Source organism: Miniopterus schreibersii (assembly GCF_964146895.1).
Source record: "Miniopterus schreibersii genome assembly, chromosome: 8".
In the NCBI taxonomy this organism is placed as follows: Eukaryota; Metazoa; Chordata; class Mammalia; order Chiroptera; family Miniopteridae; genus Miniopterus; species Miniopterus schreibersii.
The window spans coordinates 2,800,936-2,828,927 of NC_138109.1; the positions used below are offsets into that span (position 1 = coordinate 2,800,936).

Below are 27,992 nucleotides of genomic sequence, written 5' to 3' on the forward strand. Positions count from 1 at the left end.
ACCCTAAAGACTGGGAGTTAGAAATCCTAGTGTGTAGTCCTACGCTAGGTATGTGTGTCCTTGGGTAAGTCACAGCGTCTCCGAGCCTCGGTTTCCTCACCTGTAAGATGGGGATGGTCAAAGCCTTCCACGCAGAGCTGTTGGGAAGATACATGGGACAAGCTCGGAGAAGCCCAGGGCCAGCCCCCCAGCAGCTGTTCGTGGGGCCCTCCTGTGGCCCCCAAGCAGGCTGTATGGGGTGTGGTTACCTGCCCAGGCTGGCGATCTAGCCCTGCTGAAACCTGCTTCCTCAGGGTAATCAGTCCATCATCCGACCTCTCTGGCCTCTCCCCACACAAAAACGCAGGAAATCAGTCAGTCGCTACTGTCCTTCCTCACCCTCAGGCCTAAAGGTTGTCTGAAGGTCATGCAGCTGGTTAGAGGCTCAACCAGAGGGAGCGCCCAGGTCTTGCTAATACCTTGTCCCATCCACCTGAGCAGAGCCACCCTCCCCCTCGTTTGGAGACTGTTCGAGGAGCTGGGGGGGGGGGGCAGCTGCTACCTGCCTGCTGCTCACAGCTCCCTAAACATCACCTCTCCTGGCCTAAAGGAGCCACCCATACACTCCCGATGAAGGTAGCATTAAAATGTCCAAAAAGGGGTAAAATCATGATCCCGTACAGATATAAAATCAACACTTGCTAAACATTTTCTTTAACCCCTAAGGGCACCGGGTGGATATATTATAGCCGACGAGCTCAAAAGGGCAGCAGAAGAGCCTTCACGTGGACAGGTCAGGACTATTGCGCTTCGTGCGCAAATCCGCAAGGGGCTGAGGCGACCCTCTCCCCGACCGGACCGGATTGATCAGGGGCCTGCGGTTTCCACATGTAAAGTAGCTCGAGGACAACGCAAGGCTGGATTCCAACGCCCAGGAAGGCGTGCGGTCAGCGGGGGTGCGTCGCTTTCCACTGAAGCGCACGTTTTTTCTGCAGGAGGTAGGTCGTGAAGAGGGTGCACTCCGTGGTCTCTAACCTGACAGTCATTCCGAGAAGAGTATGACTCACACTCAGAAGGAACTGGGGAAGTCACGGCTCCCGGGCCAGAAAGAGGCCTTAAAAGCAGATAAGATTCTTTTTAAGCTGGACTCTGGCATGTGGGACATTCTAGAATGAGTGTGTCTGTGACCTGGGTCAGTAGCAGAGGCCTGCAGTTTTCACTGGACCTGGTTGGAGCCTAAGCCTGAGTGCAGCCCTGGGCAGTTACAGCATCTCTCTGAGGTGCAGTGTCCTTGCCTCTGAATTGGGATATTGATAGTACCTACAGCATAGATTATGATTTTTTAAAAATGTTTTTATTGATTTCAGAGACAGGAAGGGAGAGGGAGAGAGAGAAACAATGATGAGAGTCCTTGACTGGCTGCCTCCTGCACGCCCCCTACTGGGGATCGAGCCCTCAACCTGGGCATGTGCCCCGACCGGGAATCGAACCGGTGACCTCCTGGTTCATAGCTGGACGCTCAACCACTGAGCCACGCCAGCTGGGCTAAGATGATTTCCTATGAGCAGCTATTCACTTTATGAGAGGTGTATTTTATTTTTATTATTATTTTTTAAAATATATCTTTATTGATTTCAGAGAGAGGAAAAGAGAGGGAGAGAGAGAGATAGAAACATCAATGATGAGAGAGTCATTGATTGGCTGCAGCCCACAACCCGGGCATGTGCCCTGACCGGGAATCAAACCCTGATCTCCTGGGTCCCAGGTCGATGCTTAACCGCCGAGCCACACCCGGCCAGGCCTGAGAGAGGTGTATTTTAAATTGGTAAAACCATTTCTTTGACAATGTCCTGTGGTCTCTGAGATGCTTTCCTCTCGGCCCAGCCTTCACCTCACTCCCTCACCCGCCTCCGTCTCCGCTCCATTAAATTCTTCCTCCTTTCCACCATTTGTGTTCCTAGCAGTGTAGGGAGCGGCATTCACTTGCCCTGGAGGGGCTGTCACAGGCTGGGCAGAGTTCACACCTTCGATCACCTGGGTGTGGTCTCAGGTAAGGGGGCCCTGGGGAGGGGTGACAAGCAGAAAAGCTCTGGGCACCCAGCAGCCCCACAGGCCTTGTCCTGAGTCTGTGCTTACCGAGCCCAGTTCCCAGGCACTGGCTTGCAGGCAGCATGGGAGCTCCCAGGTTGGGCCCCCCCAGCAGATAAGATGTGCGGGCGGGTGAGGAACTGTCTCCTGACGCGGATCTCCCTCCGCGAAGGTGCGTTCCAGTGGCAGCAAGGCCGGTTTCCCAGCTTGCTTTCTCTCATCCTCACGCACCGGGCACAGGAGGCGGGAGGAAGGACTCCCGTCCGCATCTGGGGAAGCCGAGGGCCCAGGGGAGGCCTGAGAACACCGCTGCCCCGGGGCCCCAGGCCCCGTTCGCGAGCCCATGCTGCCCTCTACTGGCTGTGCCCCGGAGCTCAGGCCAGCCAGCAGCGCCTTGCTGGGTTTGCACAAGGCAATGGGGGGACCCGTGCCCCCTCAGGACGCGTACACCCTTATCAGCCCCTCTCTGCCTCTGAGCATTAAACCTATATCTCTGTATTTAACTGTGGTAAAATAGACATAACAAAATGTACCATCGTAACCATTTTAAAATGGCATTAAGTAGATTCACACTATTGTGCAACCATTTCCCCGTTCATCTCCAAACTTTATATTTTGCAAACTGGAACAACTCTGTGCTCATTAAACAAGTCCCCATTCCACCCCAAAGCCCGCCTTTCTGTCCAGCACAGCAACCTTATATGGTAGATATTAAAGTTGTGCCCATCTTACAGATGAGAAAAATCAAGGCTCAGAGGATTAATAGCTAGTTCACATTACTGAGTGGCAGTGCCAGGTCTGAGACCTGAGTTGCCTGTCCCCCAAGTCCAGTGCTCTTTCCTGCCATGCACCCTCCTCTCTGGAGCTGTGCCCACCGAGCAAGCCCCAGTGTGGGTGGATGAGGGTGGTTCTGTCCGTGCACATCCTGAGGGTGGGTGTTGACTCGGCTAAAAGATTTGGTGGCCTTCGATGGCTTCCCACAGCAAAGACTCCACTCTGGACACCTCGCAGCCAGCCAACCCCTTTCCCGGCGGCCCATGTCCAGGAGCAGCATGCTGGGAGGTGGCTGCTGCAAGTCTCCATTGCTGGGCATGAGTCCCCTGATCTGCTGAACTGAGCCCCACTTTGCGGGGAAGGGGGTACACTTTGCGGACATTTGTGCCACCGCGAGCGGACGCCCAGCGAACATTTTTCCAGGGCTACTACCGAAGGTTCGTGTCTAGCTAGGTGAAGTCTTAGATGCAACACAGAGGGACTTCTAATAGTTGTGCATTTATTTTCATGTGTAATAGGAGAAAATATAACTAGCACATCAGCGTGTGACTGTATGGATACATTGTTTAGCACAAGACTAAAGTCGGGAGTAAAAAAAAGTATGTTGATTTAAAGAAAATATTAAGGAGAGAACGTGAAGCCCTTGATTATGACGATTGTGGAGGTGACAGGCGGAGGCCTGGAGCTTGGGGCTCGAGCCTCTAAGCTGCTGGCAGGAAGCTGTGCCCTGCGCCGAAGACCCTAAGGGGCTCTACAGACAAGGTCTCCGGATCGGAGCCCGAGGCACCCTCACAGGAGCCTGTGGTGGCATCAGCGAGACCCCGGGAGGAAAGCACAACTTAATTTGTTCATGCCCTGCAGAAAAATGCCTTAGAAGTTACGAAGCAATACACGTGATTTTCCTTAAAAAGGAAAAAGAATCTTCTAGGCGTGGCCCTTCAGAGGCAGCGGCCACAGGGCAGCATGGGCGGGGGTGTCCGAGTGGGATGTGGGTAGATGACCAAGGGGCTGAAGGGACACCTCTGGCACTGTCCTGAAGGAGTGTGGGTGAGGGGGGGTGCGCTTGGCCCCAGTCAAGGCTGCAGGAGGAGCACCCAGGGCACCTGCACCCTGTTCCCCGGTCAATGTCAGCTGACTCGCACACAGGAGCACCAGGGGCAGGGCGGAGGGGCGGCCGATGCCCTTGGGTGTCAGCATCTCACCCTTTCCCCCTGCCCTGTCCTAGGTTCACAGCTGGGCCTGGGCCCCGTGTTCCCCTGGTGAGAAGTCCGTGGCCGTGCCAGCACCAGGTCACATTCTTGTACATGTATGAACAAATGCGAGGCATTTCCTATGAAGACACATTCTGCCCCCAAAATTGAATGTTTCTCCTCATGTAAGTTTTTTAAAAAGAGCTTTTCAAGGGGCCTTGGAGTTTTACTCAAACAGCTCAGTCCTGCAAGCCAGAGCTGATCTCAGCACTCTCACGGGACAGCTAGTGTCGTTGCTGGGGAACCAGGGCGCCACCTAGAGACTCGCCCCAATGCACCCCTGGAATTGGGGATCAAGGCCAGTGCGCAAGAGGGGCCAGAGCCTGGGACACGGGCACCTGGGTGTGATGCTCACGGTGTGGAGACATCCAGTGCCCAGAGGATGGAGGAAAGAGGCAAATGTCTGAAGGGCACTGTCTGCCAGCTGCCCACCGCTGAGCTGGGAGGAGGTGGGGGCCAGGTGGCTCAGCCCCTGTGGCCCGGATGTCATGGGCTGGTCCCCATTGTGGCTCGGAAGGGAAGTGTGAGAGAGCGGGTCAGAAAGGGAAACCGAGTCGGGGAGGGACCCGGCCCGGCGGGGGCCCTCAGCAGCACCCCGCAGCACTCCGCTTCACGTGGCACGGCTTGCAGAACAGACGGTCGTTCAGTGGGTAGCAGCCTTGGTCCGTGGGCTCCACAGACAGGAGGATCCTGCAGTCCTGCAGGGACAAGGGACAGGAGGGTGGAGAGCAGGCCTGAGAGCAGCACAGAGGCTGCCTGGGTGGGGCTCACTTAGGGCCTGCTGATGAAAGGAACAGGGCAAAGGACGCCCTGAGGGTGAGAACGGTGGCTCCTCACGCCGGTCCTCCCGGCACACCTGCACCATGTGTCTATCAGGTGAGACAAGGCTCGGGGTGGGGCTTTCATCCACGGGGACTGGGAGTGACGAGAGCAGTCAGCTGAGGGGAGGGCCAAGGACACTGGGAGATGTCGCCTGAGGGACCGCGGAAAGAGCTGCAAGAGGTTTAGCAACCGCCCAGCGGCCCTGTAGGATGTAACCTCTGCAAGGTGGTGACCCCACTTCCTGCCGGATCCCACCCAGACCAGAGCCTGTTGCGCCGTGGGTGGGAATAAATATCTACCAAATGCGTACCTGAATCCAGCCTGGGCCTTCACCTCACAGGTGGGGAAACCGGTCCCAGGTCTCCAGACTCGGGGTCCAGAGGTCTTTACCACCCCCACTTCCCGCACAGCTTCAACACTGGCACTAACTTTAAAATCGCAACTTTTCAAATCACCAAAGGACTTCAGAACAAGGAGGCCGGGGATCTGGAGGCCGACCTGCCAAGTTCACCACTGTGCCGCAAGCCCGTGCAGCTCATCTGAGCTTCCCCAGGGCACATGCTGGGGAGTGATGATGGAGACAATCCATGCCCAGAGGAGACCCGGTTCAGGGCTTGGCCGGCGTCCTCTGAAAGCCGCATTAATCAGTTTAGGGGTGCTGGTCCCCGCAGACACAAGGGTGCCATTCTGACCCAGCAAGGCCAGCAGGGGGCACCCTCGTGAGTCTCTTTGCAGCAACTGCACCTCCAGTCCCTTAAGGACTGTCACTCCCACCTGCCACTCGGTTGGCATTCTGAGAGCATCAGGTGCCAAACGTGAAGTCCTGAAGAGACGCATGTGACTTCTTCTAAATTAGAATCAAGTGAGGAAACATCTCAACTATGACCGAGTCACACGGTCTGGGACGGAGCTGTAGGGTGGCAGAAAGCTGGATGGACCCGGCCCAGATGGACAAGGGCGGGAACCATTTTTCTCAGCCTGTTTCCTCATCGAAAATGGAGATAGTAACTCCCATCTCGCAAGTTCGTCATAGGATTAACTAAGGCAATGTACGTGGAGGCTTTATACAAATTAAAAAACACGAACCAGGTCTAAGGAGGGGGTCAAAGAGGCGAAAGGGGACGTCGGTAATACTTTTAACAACAATAAAAAAACCCACACAAACAAAACAAAAAAGTATTGTTACCCTTCCAGCAATGGTAATAAACAACCCAGACCACAATGAACAGGAATGACTAGGGGGTGTGGATGGCACCTTGAAACCCATCCCCCTTCCTAGAGAAACAGCACCAGGTCAGCTCCAGGCCGCTGTGGTCTGAGCCTTGCCATCTGACAGGTAACTGCTGGAGTCCAAACCCGGACTTGCTGCGGCAACCCCGGGAACGCTCAGGGCGGCCTTGGCCAAGCTGACCGAGGACGCGCAGGGAGGGAGGGGTCAGCTGCTCGCTTACCAGGCCCAGGGAAATGCTGATTCCCACGGAACCTAATGAGGGCTACGGCGGTGATAACAGCACTTGATTTCTGTCATTGTTCTTTCAAGATGCGTTATCAGTCCGACTTTGGACTCTAACCAACAAAGACAACATAATTATGGCACAATCTGTCAACTCTGACCCAGCTCCCTGTCACACTCCGCGGAAACAGCCTCTTGGTTCCCTGTATCTGTGTGAACAAACGTTTAGAATTACTCACTGGCTGATGTTTGCTCTGGGAGTCCCCACTTGGGTGACACCCGTACAAGTTGCTACCTTTGTCACCATCACCAGAGCAGACAGACACATCAGTGACACGGAGGTGACCATGGAAGAGGTAGGGGAGGACTCTTAGAGCCTCCCCAGTGAGATTAATTTGCAGGATCCGGGTCAAAATAAAAATTCAGATCCCCTTGTTCAAAAATGAATAATTTCCAGGTGGTAACAGCAGAATCTCAAAGTTTCTGAGTGCAGGGACCTGTGTGACTCCCTGGGCATTTCTTGCTGGGACAACTGCACCAGCTTCTAACCAGCCTCCCCATCGCAGCCTCCCCTGTCCCTGCAGCCCCAGGCCCAGACTCCTTCGCTTGGGCCCTTTCCTTCCCTCTGACCAACACCCTCCCGCACTCAACACTCCAGGCACACCTAGGAGCTTCCGCTTCCTCGGATTACTTCACGCTTGCTCGTGCCAATGTCTTCCAAACTCCTACTCATCCTGCAAGGCCCGGGGGTAAGCGCCACTTCCTCTAGAAGAGCGCCTTTGAGCCCCCCGCCCTGGTTAGCCTCCATCACTGCCTTTTCAGTCTCCAAATCTGATTTATACCAGCTCTTTCCCAGCGCCAGGAAAGGACAGTTGCGGCGTCGGTCGGTCGGTCTGTCTGCCCAGCGCTCGGTCCGTCCATCCGTCGTGCCCACTCCTGTTTCATGTGGTTCTTTCTGCCTCCCTGGCCCCCGGGGGTGGCTTATCCCAGCCCCTGGCCAGCGATTGGTCCAGAATGAGCACGTGACCCACACTGGGCCAATCAGAGGCCCCCTTGGGGCTGAGCGGGATTTCCCTGGATGTGGTTTCCACGTTGAAAGGATGCGCACCTGGCGCGAAGGTGGCCGCGCACCTGGCGCGAAGGCGGCCGCGCACTGCATCCCGCCGCCCACGGGGGATGCTGAGCCCACGGGAAGAGGAAGCGAGGCGAGCGCGTAAAAGAGGCAGAACCGAGAAACGGAGCGCGCCCTAGCGGCGTCGCTTGGTATCACCAGTGACGTCACCACGAGCCTCCCCACTATTCCGCATCTGGCTGAGAGCAGGTTTAACTTCCATTCTGGCTAATACGCCCTGTTTGTAATTCTTTCCGTTTTCATCTGCGCCTGCTAGTGGGCAGCGGGCCATCTGACCGCCGAGCCCCTACCGGGCCCAGGGCCCCGCGCCAGCAGGGGCGGGTGGGGGACCGAACGCGCCCCGCAGGCGTCACCCGGCCGCCGCTGCACTCACCTCGCACCTGTAGCAGTTCTCGTGGAAGTTCCTTCCCATGCACTCGATTTTGAAGGCATCCTTCCCGTCGCGGGGGATGATGGGGTTCTCGCAGATGCTGCACACCGGGGCGAATTTCCTGCGGGGACAGGGGCGCGCTCGGGAGGCGGTCCCGCGACAGCCGCAGCAACTAGCCGCGGCCGCGGGGCTGGCTCTGACTCGGCTCCCCGAGCTGTTTCAGACCCGGGGCTCTGGGACTGCACCTGGGGCCCCGCCTGGAGGTGCCTGTTTCTTCCCGGATGGGGAGCCTGTGTAATGGGACCGGGGGGGGGGGGGGGGGGGGGGGGGGCTGCTGCAGGGCCGTTTCATTAGTCTTATATCACAGGTCACTGCTTTTTCTCCCTCTCTCCTTTCTTTCTTTAAAAATGTTTTTATTTTCCTAAAGAATATATCTTTATTGATTTCAGAGAGAGGAAGGGAGAGGGAGAGAGAGAGAAACATCAATGATGAGAGTCATGGATCGGCTGCCTCCTGCGCGCCCCCTGCTGGGGATCAAGCCCGCAACCTGGGCATGTGCCCTGACCCGGAATCAAACCGAGATCTCCTGGATCCTAGGTGGATGCTCAACCGCTGAGCCACGCTGGCCGGGCGGCTCTCCTTTCTTTTTAACAGGCACAGCTGTCTCTCCCTTTGGGGAGCCTCTCGGATATCCCTGTCTCTACTGCTCCTTTGGCTCCAGCTCTGAGGGGAGGCACTGTGGTCTGGGAGTTGAGAGCAAGGCCCCGACTTCAGGTTGACGGGGAGTTTGAGTTGCAGCTTCCAGACTTAGCAGCGGGGAGACCCTGGGTACTAATCTGCTTCGTGCCTCAGTTTCCACATTTGGTAAAACAGATTCAATTAAGTTTTCTATTCTCAATTTACTACTAAATTAGTTTTGAGGATGAACGGCCCTAATCCGAGTGGAGTGCCTGGCACAGTACAGGTGCTCAAAAAGTTAGCTGCAAGCATGTGCATGGTCAGATAGAGGGTGTGTGGAACAGGAAGGCCTGGTTTCTGCAGGAAAGCTTTGCCCTGCCCCCCAGGACCCAGGCTCAGCTCCCCAGGACCCAGCTCAGCTCCTCCCCAGGACTCAGGACCCGGGCTCAGCTCCAACCCAGGACCCAGGACTCAGGCTCAGCTCCTCAATTCTGCCCGTGTCCCCCCCAAACCTCCCCCCCATGCCCGGAGCTCCCTCGTACTTATAGAAGTCGTCCAGGCAGTACACTTCATTCTGGCTGTCGAGGGCAAAGCTCTCATCTCCGATGCACCGGGCGCAGGTCACGCAAGTGAAACAGGTTGGGTGGAAGGCCCGGCCCAGGGCCCTGATGATGTGTTCTCGGACCACCTCGCCACACTTGCCACACTTCTCCAGGGTGTCCTGGGACAGAGGGCCACTGTCTCAGAGCCATCCCACCTGTGTGCCCAATCTATGCCACAAGGGGCTTCTGACCAGCTCAGAAGGGGCCAGGAGGCCAGGGGTAGGGGAGAGGAGCTCCAATTCATGCAATGGGCCTGTAACTACTGCCCCCAAGCCTCCGCTGTTACTTAAGATAGATCCAGCTTGGCCTTGTGTGCTTGGCCTACAGTGAGGAATCTGTCCACAAAGTGATGACTGTGCTTTGTTACTAGAAAATGCTCGAGGCCAGTGTGCACTAGGGCCTATGGAAGAAATTTCTCTTAAATCTCCAGGTCATGAAGAGGAAGTCCTAGAGAAACTGGTGTGCTTTTTATCTTATGGACAATAACCCTTGAAACTCTTTCCCTTTTCCATTTGGCCAGTTGGAAGCTCAGAGTCAAATTCCATGCTCCACTTTTAGGAACAACTGTAGGGGTCTTTTATTCATATATTTTGGGGAACTCACTTTCCCTTTGGTCTCATCTCACTTTCTACTTTGATTTTCCTCTGTTCTGATTTAGTTTACATTTCATAGTATTATATGCATTCTTTTTAAAAAATATTTTTTTATGTGGTAAGAGCACAACATGAGATCTACCCTCTCAACAGATTTTTACATGTGCAACTTTAACATCTTATAAACTGCCTCAAATCCACTGGGTGAGGAGGGATGATGGGGGGGGGGGTTACTGAGGCAGAGCAACAAGCTCCCTCTAATGTCATCTTTCCTCCTAGACATCTCTCCTCCCCTTCCTGTGTTCCTGTTCATTTCAACCTGATTTCACTGACTTCACCTGACAGGTGTAGTGGTTTTTTTAGAGGGAAGGGAGACCATTTCCCCTTCCCTCCCGTCTTGGGGCAGCCCTTCTCTCCCCATGGCACTGCTCAAATCCCTCCTGGCTGCTTCCAGCTGGAAGCCCCCTCCCCGCTGCTCTTGCTTCCCCTCAGTGCCTCAGCCCTAGCTGGCTCCACACCGAGGGAGGAGGGTAGGACGCCCCCCACTGTCACACTGATGGGTCAGAGGGGGGTGGGCAGCCTGGCCTCTCTCTCCTCCAGTGCCTCGCTGCCTGGGATCAGATCATTCTGAATTCTCTAGCTAGTCCCAAATCCTAATTCTCAGTCCTCAAATCACTGCTTTTCAAACTTCAGTGCACGCCAGAATCACCCGAGAGACTTGTTAAAATGCAGATTACCCGGTGCTACCCATTCAAGAGGACAAGGTGAGGCCTACGTCCGTCCAGGTGGTGCGTCCGTGGGTGGTCCGTACACCATGCCGAAAAACGCCACCACACACCATCTCAGAGCCAGCAACTGCAATACCTGGACACCCAAACTAGTGCCCCCAGACTGCGTGGGGTACCCAGGGGGGACACAGACTCCCCTTTAGACCATGCGTCAGAACCTCGAGACTCTAGGTGACAGGCGTGCCCCAGAACCAGATGGCCTGGGGTGGAACCCCAGCTCCACCACCTTGTATGAAAGGTGAGTGGCTACCCCAGGAGTCCTAACCCTGGAGCCTGTGACTACCCCGAAAGGCAGTGTGATGGAGTTAAGGACATGGAGATGGGGAGAGTATCCTGCATTTCCAGGTGGGCCCTAAATGCCATCGTAAGTGTCCCTGAGGGAGGGAGGCAGAGGGAGACCAGACACAGGAGAAAATATGATACTGAAATGAGGGAGACGCAACCCCGACGGCTTTGAAACTGGACAGAGGAAGGCAAGGAACACAGAGCTCGACCCTGGAAAGGGCAAGAACACGGATTCTCCCCTGGAGTACAGGTCGGGGGTGGGGGTGGAGCTCAACACTTTGATTTTGACTCAGTAAAACTGATTTTCAACTTCTGGCCTCCACAACTCTGAGGGTAAATGTGTGCTGCTTGGCGCCACCAAGTTTGGGGTAGAGTTACAGCTGTCACAGGAAAGGAATACACCTTGGCTGAGCTCCTCCCCACTCCGAGCCTCAGCTTCCTCATCTGTGAGATGGGTCAGCAGATGCCTACCTCCCAGGGTTGTTGTGGGGAATGAAATAATAGAACATTCCCCAAGTGCCCACTCAGTGCCCGGCACCTGGGGGAGCCGCCGTGGGGGTCACCTGGTAGCAGGGCTCGCAGAGGGGCCTCCCGTCCTTCTGGTAGAAGCTCTGCCCGGCCAGCTGGCGACGGCAGGTGCGGCAGGTGAAGCACTGGGCGTGGTATTGCCTCTTCATGGCTTCCACGGCCAGCTCTCGGGGGGACACCGTCTTGTGGCAGAAGGCGCAGACGTCTGGGGTAGAAAGGACACAGGCCATGACCTGCCCAGCCTGGGAATACTGTCCCTGGTCACCCCCCAGAACATGCCCAGTGCCAGGTCTCTGCCTCGAACCCCCGGGGGTCGTAGTGTGACCTCGTCTCTTGGGGAGGGTCAAGAGGACCAACAAAAAGCAATGTGGCCCAGCTGGTGTGGCTCAGTGGTTGAGCACCCACCCAGGAACCAAGAGGTCGCGGGTTCGATTTCCAGTCAGGGCACATGCCTGGGGTGCGGACTCCATCCCCAGGAGGGGGTGTGCAATTGATGTTTCTCGCTCACCGATGTTTCTATCTTTCCCTCCCTCTCCCTTCCTCTCTCTCTGAAATCAATAAAAATATATTTAAAAAAAAAATGTTCCTATCACCTAAATTCAGATAAAAAAAAGAAAAAGCCATGTGAATGGCCTTTGACAGGGGAGGCAGTGTCAGGACAACTGGGTTCTGATCTCCAAAAAATGGAAGTGGGGGGGAGGCCTCCTCCCTCATGACACCTTACACCCAGATCGTTACAAATGTATCGAAGATGTGGAAGCGGAAACCTAACGGCACTGTTGCGAGCCAGGGGAGAACTATGTTACCACCTCGGAGGAGCCAAGGCCTTTGCTGCATGATACAAACTTGATACTGTTTATAAAATGAACGAACAGGGTGCAGGAGGGGCTGCGGGCAGGTCACACAGACCCCGCCGGCGGGAGTCTGGATCGGGCCCATCGCGAAGGGCGATTTGGCAAAAGCATCCGAGCTACAGATGCACCCACGCTCTGGCCACAGCGTTTCCTCTTCTGGGAATTTCTCTCACCAACTTGCACGCAGGCGAAACGGCCCACGGGCGAGACAGTTCATCTCGGCCTGTCTGTCCCAGCAAGAAGCCGCCTGAGCACCGGCCCACGGGCGACGGGGTGGGTGCGCCCGGGGGCTGTGCCACGGACACTGCGCGGCCGTGGAAACAAGGAGCCGCGCCGCTCTGATGTGCATGAGCTCTGCGGCGTGGGAAGGGAAGAGCGCAGGACAGCGGGGCTTGCTCCTGCTGCGGGGGAAGTGGGCGCGTGTTTATTTGTACTTGCCTCCCTATGCGTAAAATATATCGGGGAGGGGGACGGGACGCTGGCAACAGAGGCTGCCTGAAGGAAACGGTGAGACGGGGTGGGCAGGGGGAGGACTGCACTGTGCACCGTTCACGCTTTATACTATGTGAGGCTCTTATGGATTCAAAAAATTAAGTAGTGAAAAAAATTCAAGGTATTTTTCGCTATCAGCAAATTCAGTGATCAATTTTAAGTGGATTTTGGTGCTAAAGGAAAAACAGTGAAGGTAATAAGAAGCTGACGTGAGCTGGGAAGACAGTGGTGGTCCCTGCTGTCCTAGTTCCCACCTGGAAGCTCACGCCAGCCCCTTGAGGGCTCCGGGGGCCACCCAGAATCCCCCCAGCCCTGTGCCCATACCTGTGGACGCCTCTCTCTCCGGGAAGCCCACAGGCTCGTCTGGGGGAGGCGGCAGCTCCTCCTCTGCAGGCCTGAGATGACTGGGCCCAGGCTGGAACGGAGGCCCCTCCACCAGGGACTGTGGGGACACGGGAGGTGGGGGGTAGGAGAGCAGTCACCCCGTGGGGACCCCACATAGCCCTGTCAGCTCCGCTCCTCATCTGGTGGCACTGGGCACTTGGCCCCACAGTACAGAGAAGCAAGTGACCCAGCTAAGGTCACTCAACAGGAAGGTTACAGCGGTGGCCGGAGCCCGGGCCTCTAGTTCCTTGTCTGGGTGCCCTTGGCCAGTCAAAGCGCCTTCCTTCTACTGACAAGGAAGCTCCTGGAAGCAGGATTTTCCTAGGCCCGGAGTCCCTTCCATTTCTACAGTGGCCTCAATTAAGGGCACAGGATTAGACCCAGGGAAATGTCTTCTACGAGCTGAAGGGGGTGCCTGATGGGGAAGAGGGGGTGCGCCATCGATTTTCACCAGCCTCAAAGAGCTTCAGAGGGACAGTACTCAAGCAGGGGCACGGACCAAACAACCTCCAGGCTTAAAATCCCCAAAGGCCCAGAAAACTCAGACTCTTCCCTCCCCCGGCCCACGGGGCTCCATCGGGGACCAAGGGGCCCGCGGTACCTGGGGCGGCGGGGGCGGGGGCGGGGGCAGGTGTAGCTGCTCTAAGTCGGAAACGAGGGTCGCCCCCATCAGGGCAGGGGGCTCCTCATCGGGCGGAGGCGGGTACGCGGGTGGGGGCGGTGGAGGCGGGAGGAGGTCCAGGTCCGGGAGGACGTCCGCGCCGTCCAGGGTACCGTGAGAATGGGAGCCTCCTGCAACGGAAGGGGGCACTGCACAGCCTGGTGGCCACGGGCTCAGGTCCAGTCACCCAGGCCTGGGGCCCGGCACAGACTCCGCCCCTGACGCCATCTGATGTGTCCTCAGGCAAGAGGCTTGGTCTCTGAGTCTCAGTTTGCGCAGCTGGAAGATGGTATCAGCTGCCTTGATGGTTGTGAAAATTCTGAGATGATGCAGATAAGGGCTCAGCACAGTGGGTGGCACTTGGCACAGGTCAGAAAACAGCAGCTGTCAAAGCCGCCTCCCGCCCCCCACAATCTGGGCGCTAGCGGGCCAGGAATCCCGCTAGAAGGCCCTGGGGGGGATACGAGCGAAACCAAACCAAACCTGAGGCTGTGGTTCTGTGCGGCTCCTGGGCCTGCAGCACCCGGGCCTGCCCCAGACCCGCAGAATCAGAAGCCCCGGGGTGCGGCCCAGACTTGACGAAGCCCCCCAGGAGGTGCAGGCGTGGGAGCCACCACCTCATTACAGGTAAGGACTGTCGGGCAGGTGGGTGTAGACCTCTCCAAAGGAGGGGTCAGGGGCCACCGCCTGCAGCTACCGTCTACCTCAGTGGACCTGGGGGGGCTCTTCGGGCTCACATCTCGCTGTGGTGAGCGACAGGCACTGCCTCCGAGTGCTCTCAGCGAAACGAGCGAAACGTAAACCAAAACCGAACAACCCCGGGGGGCTCTAGGCTTCACCCCCACCCGCAATAAGCACGGAGCCAGGAGCCCGTTGGCTGAGACCACAAAGAGGCCAAGAGACCATCAGCATGGTCCCAGCAAGTCAGTGGCGGGGAGAGAAAAGGGAGGGGCTTCCTCGGGATTAAGAGGCTTTGGGAAAAACGACCACATATAATGTTTGTATTTGTCCGGTTGTCCTATGCAGTCGCCACCAAGTGGCTATGAAGCGCGGGAAAAGCCCAGAGACGGGATGGAGAGAGGAACGTAAAATCCCTCATCGCCACCTTTATAACGGCCACATGCTGAAATGACCGTTTTATATATATATGTTGCAGAACATATACTACGAAAAGTAGTGTCACTTAATTCCTTTTACGTTTTTCAGTGTGGATCCTAGAAATTATTAAGCTTCACACGAGGCTTGCATGTGGGCCTCACGATACGTGCTGACTGGACAGCGCTGGTGCCAACCGTATTGGATCCTGATTCGAAGCATGAATCATCTCATTTAATTCTCACAGCGCTAAAAATCCTACTGGGTGATCTATACACAGCTCTAGAGAAAGGCAAGACATAGCGTGACCCATTCATTCCACTACGATCCAACAGTTATAGGGCATTTTTATGACAATTCGGCGTAAATTCATTAGGGATTGCGTACTAGATAATCAGAAGGCATTCTTGTTGATTTTGTTTGGCTTTGTGGTTATGTTTAAAAAAGCGAGAGAGAGAGAGACCATATTTAGAGATGCACCCTCAAGAACGGGGCCTGAAATGAGCTGGCTACTGGCATTTCCTTGAAAATACTTCAGGGGAGGGGAGGGGAGAAGAGGGGAAGGGGGGAGGGGAAGGAGAAAGGGATTCATGTAACAATGTAACAAATGTGGCAAAGCCTTAGTAACTGTTGAAACTGGGCGTAGAGCGCACCTGGTTCCTTGTACTGTTCTCTCTACTTCTGTGTATGTTTGAAAGTCTCATTAAACACACACACACACACACACACACACACACACACACACACACCCCAGTCCAATAGCAAACACACACACGCACGACAGGAGTGACATCAGGCCTTTCTGCCAGTCCTTGCCCACAGCCTTTCCCGAGCTCCTGGCAGGGAGGGAGGAGGTGGGCTGGCGGGTCACCGAGCTCCTGCCTCAGCCCCAGGCCCCTCCCATCCAGCAACCCCCTCCTCCCTGCTGCCCGGAGAGGGGCCTGGGGGGCAGGAGAGAAGCTGTAATGTGGGGCTGTTGAGCGCGCCCATGAAAGTCCTGTCCCTGCACCTACAGGGTGAGCACTATGAATAGTGCCCTGGGCCCTGGTGGGGTCGGACGTCCTCCTGTACACCAGAAGGTACACCAAAAGGTGGCGAGTTCAATCCCGGGTCAGGGCACATGCCCAGGGCACATGCACATCCCCGGTTGGGTTGTAGAGTCAACCAATCGATGTTTCCCTCCCTCTCTCTCTCTCTCCCCTTCCCTCCACCTTCCTCTCTCTAAAATAAATAATATCTGGGAGAAAGGACCCGGAGGCACTCCGCCCACCTCCTGTGACCCAGGCACAAGGCAGGCCAGCTCCAGTGAGGTCGGGCAGACCTGAGCCCTGCCCGAGACACTCACGGAAACGGACGGAAAGCGCCCAGGGCCCTGCCCTGCAACGACCTGGGCTCCTGTCCCATTCTCTGCTAACTCACTGGGGCACCTCTCTGGGATTCAGGTTTCTCGTCCGTTCGATGTGGACAATGCTCTCTCTCTTTTGTCCCAGGGCTGGGGGTGCTGCACAAATAGGGAGCTTGTCCCAGCCCTGGGAGCACAACACCACGGACTCACCTGGGGACTTGTTCAGAGGCAGGGGGCTCCTGACCAGCAGCTTAGGGGGAAGTTCCCAGAACCGACATCTTCTCAAAGTCTCCCCACACCGCTGTCTCAAGGGCTGCCCTGTGAGAAGTCCCACCTGCTTCACGCCTGTGCACTAAATAGTTCTCAAAGTGTGGCCCCCAGACCACAGCATCCACGTTACCTGGAAACACGTAGGAAATGTAAATTCTTGGGCCCCATCGCAGCCCTGCTGAATCAGAAACACCCAGGGTGAGGCCAGCTGTGTTTGAACAGGCCCCCGGGAGTGCTGATGTCGCCAAAGGGTGAGAACCACAGTCCGGAGGAGCCGGCGTGAGTCAGGAGCAGGAACGCTGAGGCCTCTCCCGGGACCTGCCTCAGGTTCTAGACAACAGGCCGGGGAGGGCGGGAGGTGCCGGCCGGAGCGGGAATTCAGGAGAGGGGCTCAGAGCAGGGGCAGGAGTGTGGAAAGGGGGCCGAGGGCAGGAGGGGGGAGCAGCCAAGAGGAAAACTGACTTATGAACAAGGGATCAGCGGGGCCGGGTGAGTGTCTAGCGCCGGGAGGGGGAGGAGTGCGGGAAAGGTGGGGACCGGTGCCAGGATGAAGGGCTGAAGAGCTGTGGGTGGATTCCCGAGGGGACAGTGCCAGCAGAGGCATCAGGTGACAGCCCGCTGTAGGGGTGGCTTTAGGCAGCTGGCAGGGCCCCAGGGTCCACTTTTGTGTTCTGTAGTCAGATGGGACTCAGGACCAAGCTGCTCACAGAACTGACCCCCACGTTCACCCACCCGGCAAAGAGATAGCTGAGCAGTCACTGTGAAGCCACCTGTCTCGGGGAAGGTCGGGCTTTATCACACTCCCCGATCTTCTGCCTATAATCCCTGTAACCCAGGGAAATGTCCAGGAAAATTTGGCATCTAAATGACATTTAATGATCTTCCTCTCCTACCCAGAAGGGAATACTTTTTAAAAAATATGTATGTTTTTACTGATTTTTAGACCGAGAGGGAGAGAGAAACATTGATGAGAGAGTCATTGATCGGCTGCCTCCAATATGCCCCCTACTGGGGATCGAACCTGCAACCTGGGCACATGCCCTGACCGGGGATTGAACCAGTGGCCTCTTGGTTCATGGGTTGACGCTCAACCACTGGTCACACTGGCCAGGCAAGGGACATGCATTTTTCCCACTGGACCGCGCATCCTGACGTGTGAACCTGGGTCACCAAGGACCCGGCTCTGCTACTTGGAAAAGCAGCTGGACAAGGTGTGGTTCAGGACGTGCCGTTAGGGCGGAAAGATCCATGTGGGCAGTGGCGTCATAACGGAGACTCACGCTGTGTGAATGTCCACGCGCTCCCTTGTGTACGCACGTGGGGCCCCTTCCCCCGCCCTTCCTGGTCTCCGCTAACTGGCATTTCCTGTTAGTCTCTAGGTGGTTTCCATGGTGATGCCACACAGGGCTGCCCTCGGCCAGCAGGATACCCGACCAGGCCCCTCGGGGATTCTGAGGGGCTCGGCTGCCATCCTGAGGGGCCTCTCACCCTTGGCGTCTCGGTGCCTCCTTGTTCCAGCCGGTGCCCTGACAGTGAGCTGTCCGCTGCTTCAGGTCCCTGGCTTGTCCTCGGTCACTGCTGCTGCCCAACAGCTGAGACTTCCCGTGGAAGTCGCAGCGATAGGGGGTTGTAGGGCTCTTGCCAGCAAGGCAGCAGGGCCAGCTCAGACCCCGTGCAAGGTAAAAGAGCAGTCATTTCTGAAACATCCGTTCTGCAATGGATGCATCACACACACGACCACATTTTCATTTGCCAGAGGACACTAAGCGAGAAAACAGCCTAAGAACACACGGCGAGAGAACAGCAGAGCCCCAGAGAGAACAGCAGAGCTGTTCAGGTCCTTCTACCTGCTAAATTCGTTCCTGCCTCAGGGCCTTTGCACTTGCCATTCCCACAGTCCTCCAAGCCACCCCCACCCCCACCAGCCCCACCCCGTCATTCAGGTCTTAGCTGAACACACCTCCTTGGAGATGCCATTCTGACCGCCCCATAAAAGCCTGCACCTCCTCACCTCTTCCCCGTGCTCGACTCCTTTACAGCACCTGCGTCTTCCCGACATTTTATTCTATATTTTATTATCTCTGTTTCCCCCACGAGGACGTACATTTCAAACAGGCTGAAAACATCTCTGTGTTCATGTCCCCAGTGCCTGACCCAGAATAACAACAGCAGGTGGCATATTTAACACTTTCTATGTGACAGGTGCTGGGCTAAACATATATATTAACTCATCTCATCCTCACAGCAACCCTTCGGCAAAGGTACTACCATCCTTATTTTACAGATTGGGAAACTGAGGCAGAGAGATTAAGTGGCTTGCCAACATCACATCTCAAGAAGTGGAGAAGCCAGGATTCAAACCCAGGCAGATGGGTTCCAGAGTCTGCCTGGCACATTGTAGGTGCTCGATGGATGAATGAACCAATGAATGATCTCAGAGCCTCCCCCCCCCACCTCAGTGTGCCTCTGACCCGGTCTCCTGCCCCGTCCTCACCCTCTTACCTCCATTGGACAGCTGAGAGGGGCCAGCTGGCCCTGTGGCTGCAGCTCTCGAGGAGGGTGTCCAGGGACTGGGCCTCCCCGCCGGGCCAGCTCCAGGTGCCTTCGTGGGGGCAGGAGATTCCCAGGGGCGGCCAGGCCAGGCCTCACAGGCCACCCGCCTCACTTCCTCGGCGACAGCCTCGCCCCGACGTGGGGGTGCCAGGGTGATGAAGACGGATGAGGCGACTCGCTTTTCAGGCTTTGAGGCCATTGCCTCGGCTCCTGGTGGGGCTGGGGGCAGAGTGGACCGAGGGCTCAGGAAGGTGCAGGGCACAGGGTGCACTTCACCTGGACACAGACCCCTCCCCTGGGCCGTGGAGCCTTGTCCCTCCTAATAAGACAGAGCGGCCGCCCCACCACCGGCCGCCCCACCAAGCCAGAGACCCAGCAGGCTAAGCAAGGGGCTGGGGATGTCCTTTGAGGGAAGGCAGGTGCTTTACCAGGTGACTTGGCTACAGGGTGGGACCCAACAGTGCTGACTGCCCCTCCCCTGAGCCTGCACACCTGGGGGAGCAAAGGGCAACCCCGTCCTGCTCACCTCGCAAATGATTAATTTTCCTCCACTGAGAAGTGTGAGGGGAGAGCAGCACCTCCAGCTCCCCCCTCCCTGAGCAAGCTGACTGCCGGCCCCGCCCAGGGTCACACCCAAGTTACCTCCTTCACCGGGATCCGATTCTCCCAGGAGAGGCGAAAGCCCCAAGGTTCAGGCCAGCTCCTCCGTGGGCCGGTGGACCCAGGCGGATGGGTCAGAGCGTCAGGGCTGCCTCTAGGGGGCAGCGGGGAGGGACTGGGTCAGAGCCTGCGCTTCCCAGGACCCACGGCACTCCCGCCCGCCCTTAACTCAGGAGCCCTCTCAGCGCCGAGGCCCTCCCCACCCTCCCCACCCTCCCCATGGTGCAGCAGAGGAAACTCAGACAAAGGGTCCTGCAGCAGCAGAGCTGGGGTTCGAACCCAGAGCCCACGCTCTTGGCTACTTGTTTCTGCTGCCCCCTCCGGCCCAGCCCCAGGCCAGCACTCTCTTCTCCACCACGGGCTCCGTATCCAATCAAATCTTGATGCTATTGCTGGAATCGCTCACGCGGTCCCATTTCCGAAACTGCAGCCCTGGTTCCTGCGGGCGCCCCAACGGGCTCCAACCCTGCCTCCGACCCTGTCCCTGGGGCGATCTTTCTACAGCGTAAGGCTGACTGCTTCTCCTCTACTCATGAGACTCCCATGGCTCCCTACTACCCTGAAGACCAAGTCCCCAGTTCCCCTGGCCTCAGCCTCTTTTCGACCCCCCGGGCCTCTCACCCTTCCTGGACTCTTTCTCCCTTTTCCGCTGGGAGTCTCTCCCACCTCCTGCTTTCCTCTCCGGCCCCACCACAGGGTGAACTGCAGGTTTCCTCACAGGCCCAGCTCAAAGGTTACCTCCCCCCTGGGGCAGCTGTCTGCTTCCACAGGGCGACGACAGCCCTTCACAGGCATGCTGGCTCGCTGTCACCGTCTGCCCCCCCATAAATGACCGTGCATGCCACAGGCTGTGTCTGTGACTCCTGTGTCACCCGAGTCCAGCTCCCAGCACTTGGCACGCAGCAGGGGAAACGTGCCCCTTTTCTATCTCTCTCCGGCTGGGTCACCCTGACACGGTCCCAAAGCCCAGCCCACAGGTTCGTGGGGAGGAGACAAAATAGGGACCCAGAGAGTGAACCTCGAGAAGTGGGGCTGGGCAGGTGGGGGGTGAGCCCCTTGAGGGACTCTAAGGGTGGACTTGGAGACCAAGTGGCCACCCAAAGGCTTCCCTCCATATAAAGTCCATCCGGCCACTGTGGGCAATCTTGGTGACTGAGAGACTAATAATAACAGAAACAACACCATAGGCTTGTAAATGCCTCTTAAATTGGTTTATATTTTGGTTAAAAATGTGTCGCTCAGCCTGATAATAAAATATCTGTTCCAAAAAAGAAACCACTATCTGAAGAAAGCTTCAAAGTTCTTTAAAGCCCTTTGTTTCTTGCTTTGTCCCTGATGTCTGGAAGTGTATCTGCTTATATTGGCTGTCACGGTCTCTGGTTTTGTACTTTGCTACAAGTTTCACTATTTTTATAAACAATTTTCAGAGAGCATCTGAGATTTAAATACAAGAAGCGACAACAAGGGCACTGGCTGATAAAGCGCTCGCTGCGTGCCAGCCACGGTGCCCAGTGCTTTCCGTGCCTCAACTCACCGGCTCTCACACAGCCCGTCCTGCCCCCCCACAGCTGGGCCAGGGAGGCCCCAAAGGTTAAGCGACTTTCCCAGGCCATCGAGGGCAGGCTCGGAGTTCTAACCGAGTACCATCTGCCATGGGTTCACAGGGTGTCCTTGGACCCAAGAACCACTTCTTCTCTGGACGGCACGGGGGCCCCCAAAATCTCAGGCCTGTTCTCACCCCAGAATGGCCCAATCCGGACCAATGACCTTGCGGTCAGTGCCTCCTGGGCTGTCCCCAGAGATGGCTGTGGATGCCCGTCTGCCTCCTTCCCACCCTGCTCTGACCCCCGCTCAACCCCAGGAAGCTGGATCTGCTGGTTTCTCGGAAAACATCCAAGGCAAACGCCCCAATGCGGAGGCCAGATGTTCACAGCTGGGCACCCCCCCCAAACACACACACACTCCCTGCGGTTTCTGCAGGGACTTCAGGCCCCAGGGGAAGGGGCCCAGCCGGGGACTTCCGAAGCCTGGGCAGTTGGGTGAGCGAGGCCACAGCGGGGGAAAAGGAGACTCCCTTCCCTCCGGTCCCACTGCCCCCAGGGCAGCCTGGAGCCCCGGACGTGGGAGAAAGCTCCCTGTGGGCAGGTCCCAGCCCGCCCCGCCCAGGGGACCCCCCCCCTTCCTCCCCCAGAGGGAGCATCTGAGAGCCAGTTGGGTAAGCGGAGAAAGTGGGAACAAAGGGAAGGAAAGTCATTTCCTGTCAAGAGGAAGGAAGGAGGTTGAGATCCCGCCAGCCAGGCAGCCACCCACCCAGCCGGGGTTCGGGCCGCAGCCCAGGGCAGGGCCTCCAGGTAGTGCTCCCGCCCAGCTCCCCATCCTACTGCTGACCCCCTCCCCACACCCTGGGACCCCCTCTACCCTTTGTTCTTTGAGACTCGGATAAAGCAGCCTATGCTTGGTTCAGACACTTAGCTGGAGGTGGGGGTGGGACTGCACCCCTCACCCCCCTGCAGGGGTCCTCGCAGCCTTGGGTAGGGGTTCCCCCTCCCTCTCTCCCCCCCCAGAAAGGGGGAGGACGAGTCCCACAGAGCTGGGTTCCCTCGGGGCCCCACCTCTTTCCTGCTGGGTGACCCTGAGCAGGTCCCTGAACCTCTCTGGGCCTCCAGGTTTTTTAAAAAGTGAGGCTCGTGAGGTCTGCCCTAAGGAGTGGCCGGGAAGACAGGGGGCCAGCGGGTCTCAGGGTCTTGGTACCGGACTTAGGGCGCAGAGAAGGACCGCTGGCTATTGAGCCCCGGAGGTGGAGGAGGGGCCCTGGGGCTGGGCTCCTGGGGGGCCGGGGGGGCCAGGGCTTCGCCTCCGTCTAGGCGCTGCCCAGCCTTCCCGGGGTCCCCGGGTCCGGGCTGGAGGCGCACCCGGGCCGACAGGCACACACCTCGGGGCTCGCCCAGGCGCACCCCTCCAGCCCGGCCGGGACCCGGCCCAAAGCGGGGCGGTCCTGAAGCCCCCCCCGCCTCCCTCCCCTCGCCCGGCCCGGCTGCGAGAAGGGCCCGGGGGTCCCCGGAGCTGCGGAAACCCGACGCGCCCCGGGAGCAGCCCAGGCGGGGGGGGGGGGCGGCCGGGTCACCGCGGGGCGCCGCCGGGGGCTTTAATTCGATCCATGTGCGGGACGCGGTCCTCTTTGTGCGGGAGCTTCCGCCCGGCCCACCGCTGCCCCGGCGCCGGCCCCGGGGCGGGACACGGCCTCCCCCCGGGACGGGGACGGGGACCGGGACGGGGACCGGGGCGCCGAGGCGTCAGGACAGACCCCGCCCCCGTTCCGCGCGCCCCTCCGGGCGCGGGGCTGGGTCCCGGCTGCGGGCCGGGGGTCACCTGTGCGTGGCCAGGGCAGGGCGGAGGGACAGAAGGACGGACCCCCGCCCCCCCCGCCGCCCCGCTTACCTGGGCCGCCCGCGCCCCGCCGGCTCCGGTCCGACGCCGAGCGAGCAGCGCCCAGGAGCGCGCGCCTCCCGCCCGGGCTCCCCGCCCCCGGCTCCCCGCCCCCGGCTCCCCGCCCCCCGGCTCCCCGCCCCCGGCTCCCCGCCCCCGGCTCCCCGCCCCCCGGCTCCCTCCGCCCGCCGCCGGCCGCCTGACCATAAAAGGTGAGGCTCGGGGGAGGGGGCCCGGGATCCCCGCCGCGCGGAAGCCGCCCCACCTGCCCCCCCACCTGGCCGGCCGCGCCCCCGCCGCCCTCTCCCCTTCCCTTTGTTCCCTCGACCCCTCCTCCCTTCCCGGGGCCGAGGCCTGCAGGGTGGGAGGCCCCCCCGCTGCCCACCCCGGGCCCTTTGTGCACCCTGAGTGGCCTTTACGCGCCCCTCCCCTAGACCACTAGGGTTGGGGGCCCTACCTGCCCTGTCCTGGGGGGTGGGGCGGGGTAGAGCTTACAGCTCAGCTTGGCCTGGAATCTCCCAGGTGCTGAGAGTCAGGTGGATCTGGGTTCCACCGCCATTGGCTAACCCCAGGGACCCCCGGCAGTCACTCCATCTCCCCCCCAGCCCCAGTTTCTCTGTCTGTAACCCCGGGGTGTGGCTGCCTTCCCCTCAGGGGCAGCCTGCGGATCAGAGGTGCTAATGACAGTGAGAACAGAGAAGGTGGTCACTATATGCTGGGCCTGGGGCTTTTCTTAGAGGGCGCCCCAGGAAAGCAGGTCACCTGGATTTGCTGTCCTGAGCTGTCACCACCTGTCTGGACCCTTAAGCCCTCTGCAGGTGGGTCCCAGGGTCCCGGGCACAGGCCCCTCTAAGAGGCCCGGTATACAGGGCCCAGTTGGCAATGGCATCACCTGCCCTGGACCCCCTCCCCCCAAACTGGAGTGGGCAGATAATGGAGTGGGGAGGGAAGCTGAGCCTGGGGCCCGGGGTGGGGTGGGGGGGCCGGAGATGGAGCCGGGATGGGCGGCCTGAGTCCCTGGAGGCCTCGGGAACGCTGCTGGGAAAAGGAATCTGGGTCTAATTCAGAGGCAAACAGATTGTTCTTTGATTAAAGCCACAGTGGCTGAGGCCAGAGGAGCGCCGGACGCAGCGCCATCTGGAGGGAGGCCAGGCAGGGCCTGGCGCGCTCCGCGGGCCTGAAGCTACAGTCCCCCGGGCCAGGGTGGCTCTCTGGCTGCTCTTGAGGGGCTCACACTCACGGGGGTTGTAAAGGGGGTGCTGAGAACACTGTCCCATGCTCCTCCACCCCCAACCCCCCCTTTTGTCTTTTTTTCATTTGACCCTCACAGCTAAAAGTGAGGGCCCTATGACTTTGACAAATTTAGTTTTAAACACTAGCTCTAGAAATCATCCCCCCCTCTATATATGCACTCCTCAGAGGCCTAGCTCGCTCTATCCCCCCATAATCAGCAACCCCCAAGGCAGCAGAAGACAGTGGCCAGGACCTGACTAAGGGTCACAGGCAGGACCTCTGCAGGATAAAGACAACTTTTTATTTTTTTAATTCTCACCTGAGGATATTGTTTCTGTTGCTTTTCAGAGAGAGTGGAAGGGAGAGAGAGAGAGGGAGAGAAACATTGATGTGAGAGAGACACATCAATTGGCTGCCTCCAGCACACACCCCAACTAGAGCTGGGGATCCAGCCTGCAACCGAGGTACCTGCCCTTGGCCATAATCGAACCTGGGACCCTTTGGTCCACAGGCCGACACTCCAACCACCAAGCCAAAGCAGCCAGGGCTAAAGACAACTTCTTGACCTCAGTTATGTTTCTGCTCCTGAGCCCCAAGGTGGACCGACCCCTGGCTACTTCCCCAGGAGACCAGACAGAGAAACTTGGGGAAAGATGTCAGAACTGTCCTCAAGGCCGGAGGAAATGATCCAGTCCCCTGACCTCGCCTCTGACCAATTAGCTCCCAGCAAGACCCCGGACCCACAACCCATGGGGTCTTGGGATTTTGCCCGATGGACTCTGTAGCCCCCACATCTCTGGGGAGTCAGGTTTTTAGAGCGTAAGCTCCCGTCCCCCTTTCGGCCAGTTCCGTGTTAGCGGTTTTCCTTCCTCCCGGCGAATTCCTGCCGGGCAGGCGGACTCGAGGAGGAACCATCGGGTTCCCCTAACACAGCCCCCTGCAGTCGCAACAGCAGCGACAGGAGCTGTGGTTCTTAGGGCTCCTCTCAGCCAGTGTCTGGCCGGCAGGCCCCCGTCCATCTGATCCCCAGGAGAGCCCCGTGCGGCGGGACTGATTATTCCGGCTCACAGATGAAGAAACTGAGGCCCAGAGAGGCTCAAGGCACACAAGGGGCAAGCGGCAGAGCTGGGTTCAAACCCAGACCGGTAGCCCCTGGGTGCACTGCTCCGCTGGTCCCAGGGGCTGAGAGGCCACCGGAGTTCTCGAGGCAGAGGGGGAGCCGCGCTCAGGCTGCCTGCGCCCCTGGCCGGCTCATTCCTCGCTGGGTGACAGTGCCCCCCGCTGTGGAGCAAGACCTCCCTCAACCTCCCCCAGGAGAAGGTGGGCACCGCTGAGCACCGGAGACAGGAATGACTGCAGGGGGAAGGTGACACTGGGGGTTTTGGGACACTTTTGGCTGTAGAACCCCCTTTTCAAGGGCTGTGTGACCCCAAAGCTTATTTAAAACAGAAAAGTGCAGCTGCTTCCTTCACCCCCACAATGTCCCCCAAGCCATCTCAGTGCACCCCAGGGTGGGACCATAAGGCACCTCAGGGTTGATTTGCGGGCCTGTCCAAGGTCCATAGACTCTGGGACCCCAGCATCCTCACACCGGCTCTGGGCTAAGACTGGCTGGGGAGGGGAAAAGTCACAGGGGGTCCAGCTCCCACGGCTTACCTGCCACCCAGCACCCCGGGCCACCTGTCTCACTCTGCCGCTGCTCCCAGGTGTTGAGGAGCATCCGGGCCAAGGATCTCGGGCACCGCCCCGGGTGTCAGTGTCACCTCTGCAGGTGCCAAGCTTCCTGCCACGGAAGCCCAGGAAGTGGCTTGATGAGAACACACGTCCTTTGTCCAGGAGCCCAGAGCCCGCCCCCCCCCCCATCAGCCTCAGCCCAGCTTCCTTCCAAGCAGCTGGGCAAGGGGCTCAATCTTCCAGTAGGGTCCAGGCAGCTGAGACCCTGGGTGGCCGGGGAGGGGTAGGAGAGAGGTTCAGGGGCAAGATCCAAAGCTGGGGTGACACTGGCTGCTGTCCAGTCTGCCGGGGAGCATGGCACTGCTGGTGACAGTAGGGGGAGGGCTTTGATGCAACAACCATTGATCGGGTGCCTGCTATGGGCACCTACTATGTGCTCCTACTATGTGCTGGGCACGGGTGGAGGAGTTCACAGGACTCAGGTCAGACGCAATCAGTCCCTGTCCCTGTGCGGCTTACAGGGAGGTGGGGGCGACCGACACGTAATACAAATCAATTACCAAGGTGAGGTGGGCTCGGGAGGCGTGGACTTGGTGCGGGTGAGGGTGGAGCAGCCTCTCTGCGGGGAGGGGTGACATTTAAACCGAGATGAGGAGGAGTCACGAGAAGGACGGGGAGGAGGCAGTAGGGAAAACACCGGCTTTGAGGTCAGACTTAGGCTGAACTCCCAGCTCTCTGGTGCTGGTTGTGACCTTGGCGAAGTTCCTTCCCGCTCCAAGGCTCCACTCCCTCCCCTGCAACACGTGAAGGCTCTCGGCAGAACTGCTGGGCACGGGGCCTCCCCCACGGTAGGTGCCCCTCTAAAAGTGAGTGGGAGTGCCCGGCCAGTGCGGCTTGGCGTTGGAGCATCCACCTAGGATCCAGGAGGTCCAGGTTCGATTCCCGGTCGGCGCACAGGCCCGGGTTTCGGGCTCGATCCCCAGCAGGGGGCGTGCAGGAGGCAGCCGATCAATGACTCTCTCTCATCATTGATGTTTCTCTCTCCCTCTCCCTTCCTCTCTCTGAAATCAATAAAGATATATATTTTTTATTTTTTTATTTTAATTTTTTTTATATATCTTTATTGATTCCAGAGAGAGGAAAGGAGAGAGAGAGCTGGAAACATCAATGATGAGAGAGTCATTGATCGGCTGCCGCCCACAACCCGGGCATGTGCCCTGACCGGGAATCGAACCCTGATTGCCTGGATCCTAGGTTGACGCTCAACCGCTGAGCCATGCCCAGCCGGGCAAGATATATATATATTTTAAATCAATTTTAGCACGGGCTGTTCTCACACCACCCTCACCTGGTGTCCCAAGCTCTCCGCTCACATGGTCCGTAGGCTCTGCAGCCAAATCTGAGGGCAGGGCCAAGGTCCCCTTCCTCCTCCGCCCCCTCCCCCGAGCTGAAGTCCCCGGGGGCCCAGAGACCTCAAGGAAGGGAAGCATCTGTCCAGCTGCCCTCTCCTCCCCCTTGACGGGCTCTGCCTGGGCCGGGTCGGAGCAGGACTGTCCAGCCGGCCTGGGGCTGCTCAGATGTGCAGCTGCAGGAAGTCCTACATCCAGGTCGGGGGTGGAGGGGATGCCCGCTTGTTAGCAAACATCCTCAGAAGCCTCCCCACCCTGGGCCTCCAGCCCTGGCTCTGCTTGCTTGGAGTCAGGTCAGTTCAACACTTATTTAAGCACCTACTGTGTGGGGGGCCTTGTGCTAGGGGTGCATCCGTACAGAGAAGTGGGAGCCCCCTCCCACATGCTGCAGCAGGGGCAGGGGCGGGGCAAGCCCAGACATGAGTAACATCAGTATCTGGGTATCTGGAGTGAATTCAGCTCTGCCATGTGCCAGCTGTTACCGTGGGCAAGTCACCTCTCTCTGAGCCTCAGTTTCCTCTCCTAACCTGGGGGGTATCAGCGCCTCCCTGTGGCTTCGCTGTGAGGATTTGGTGGGATGAATGTAGATAAATA

The 27,992-nt window shown here is 58.3% G+C and overlaps 1 protein-coding gene and 1 long non-coding RNA gene across 4 annotated transcripts; one reads left to right on the plus strand and one right to left on the minus strand.

Annotated features, from left to right (window-relative positions):
* Positions 1 to 3,320: 3,320 nt before the first annotated feature.
* FBLIM1 (filamin binding LIM protein 1) lies at positions 3,321 to 23,189 on the minus strand. 3 transcript variants are annotated; one of them, XM_081144197.1, is made up of 9 exons: positions 23,095 to 23,189; positions 19,639 to 19,750; positions 18,946 to 19,215; positions 13,674 to 13,864; positions 13,013 to 13,130; positions 11,378 to 11,547; positions 9,089 to 9,267; positions 7,872 to 7,989; positions 3,321 to 4,789 (listed from the first exon to the last, which is right to left on the minus strand). In XM_081144197.1, the coding sequence occupies exons 3-9, from the start codon at positions 19,193 to 19,195 to the stop codon at positions 4,676 to 4,678; spliced, it is 1,140 nt and encodes a 379-aa protein (XP_081000323.1). In that variant the 5' UTR covers positions 19,196 to 19,215; positions 19,639 to 19,750; positions 23,095 to 23,189; the 3' UTR covers positions 3,321 to 4,675. The 3 variants fall into 3 exon arrangements, with proteins under 3 accessions (XP_081000323.1, XP_081000324.1, XP_081000325.1); XM_081144198.1 differs by having other exon boundaries at positions 7,879 to 7,989; positions 23,095 to 23,184; XM_081144199.1 differs by lacking the exons at positions 13,013 to 13,130; positions 13,674 to 13,864 and having other exon boundaries at positions 23,095 to 23,184.
* Positions 21,872 to 26,981, plus strand: LOC308560302. The gene is made up of 3 exons (XR_013999320.1): positions 21,872 to 22,007; positions 23,737 to 23,900; positions 24,178 to 26,981. It is a non-coding gene; the product is annotated as an uncharacterized lncRNA (long non-coding RNA).
* The last annotated feature ends 1,011 nt before the right edge of the window (positions 26,982 to 27,992 follow it).

Coding starts and splice junctions, on each gene's coding strand:
- FBLIM1 (XM_081144197.1), bottom strand. CDS start 19,195: ATGGCCTCAAAGCCTGAAAAGCGAGTCGCCTCATCCGTCTTCATCACC. Junction 13,865..18,945: donor CTCTCAGCTGTCCAATGGAG/GTAAGAGGGTGA, acceptor CTTCCGTTGCAG/GAGGCTCCCATTCTCACGGT. Junction 11,548..13,012: donor GGAGAGAGAGGCGTCCACAG/GTATGGGCACAG, acceptor TTTCTACCCCAG/ACGTCTGCGCCTTCTGCCAC.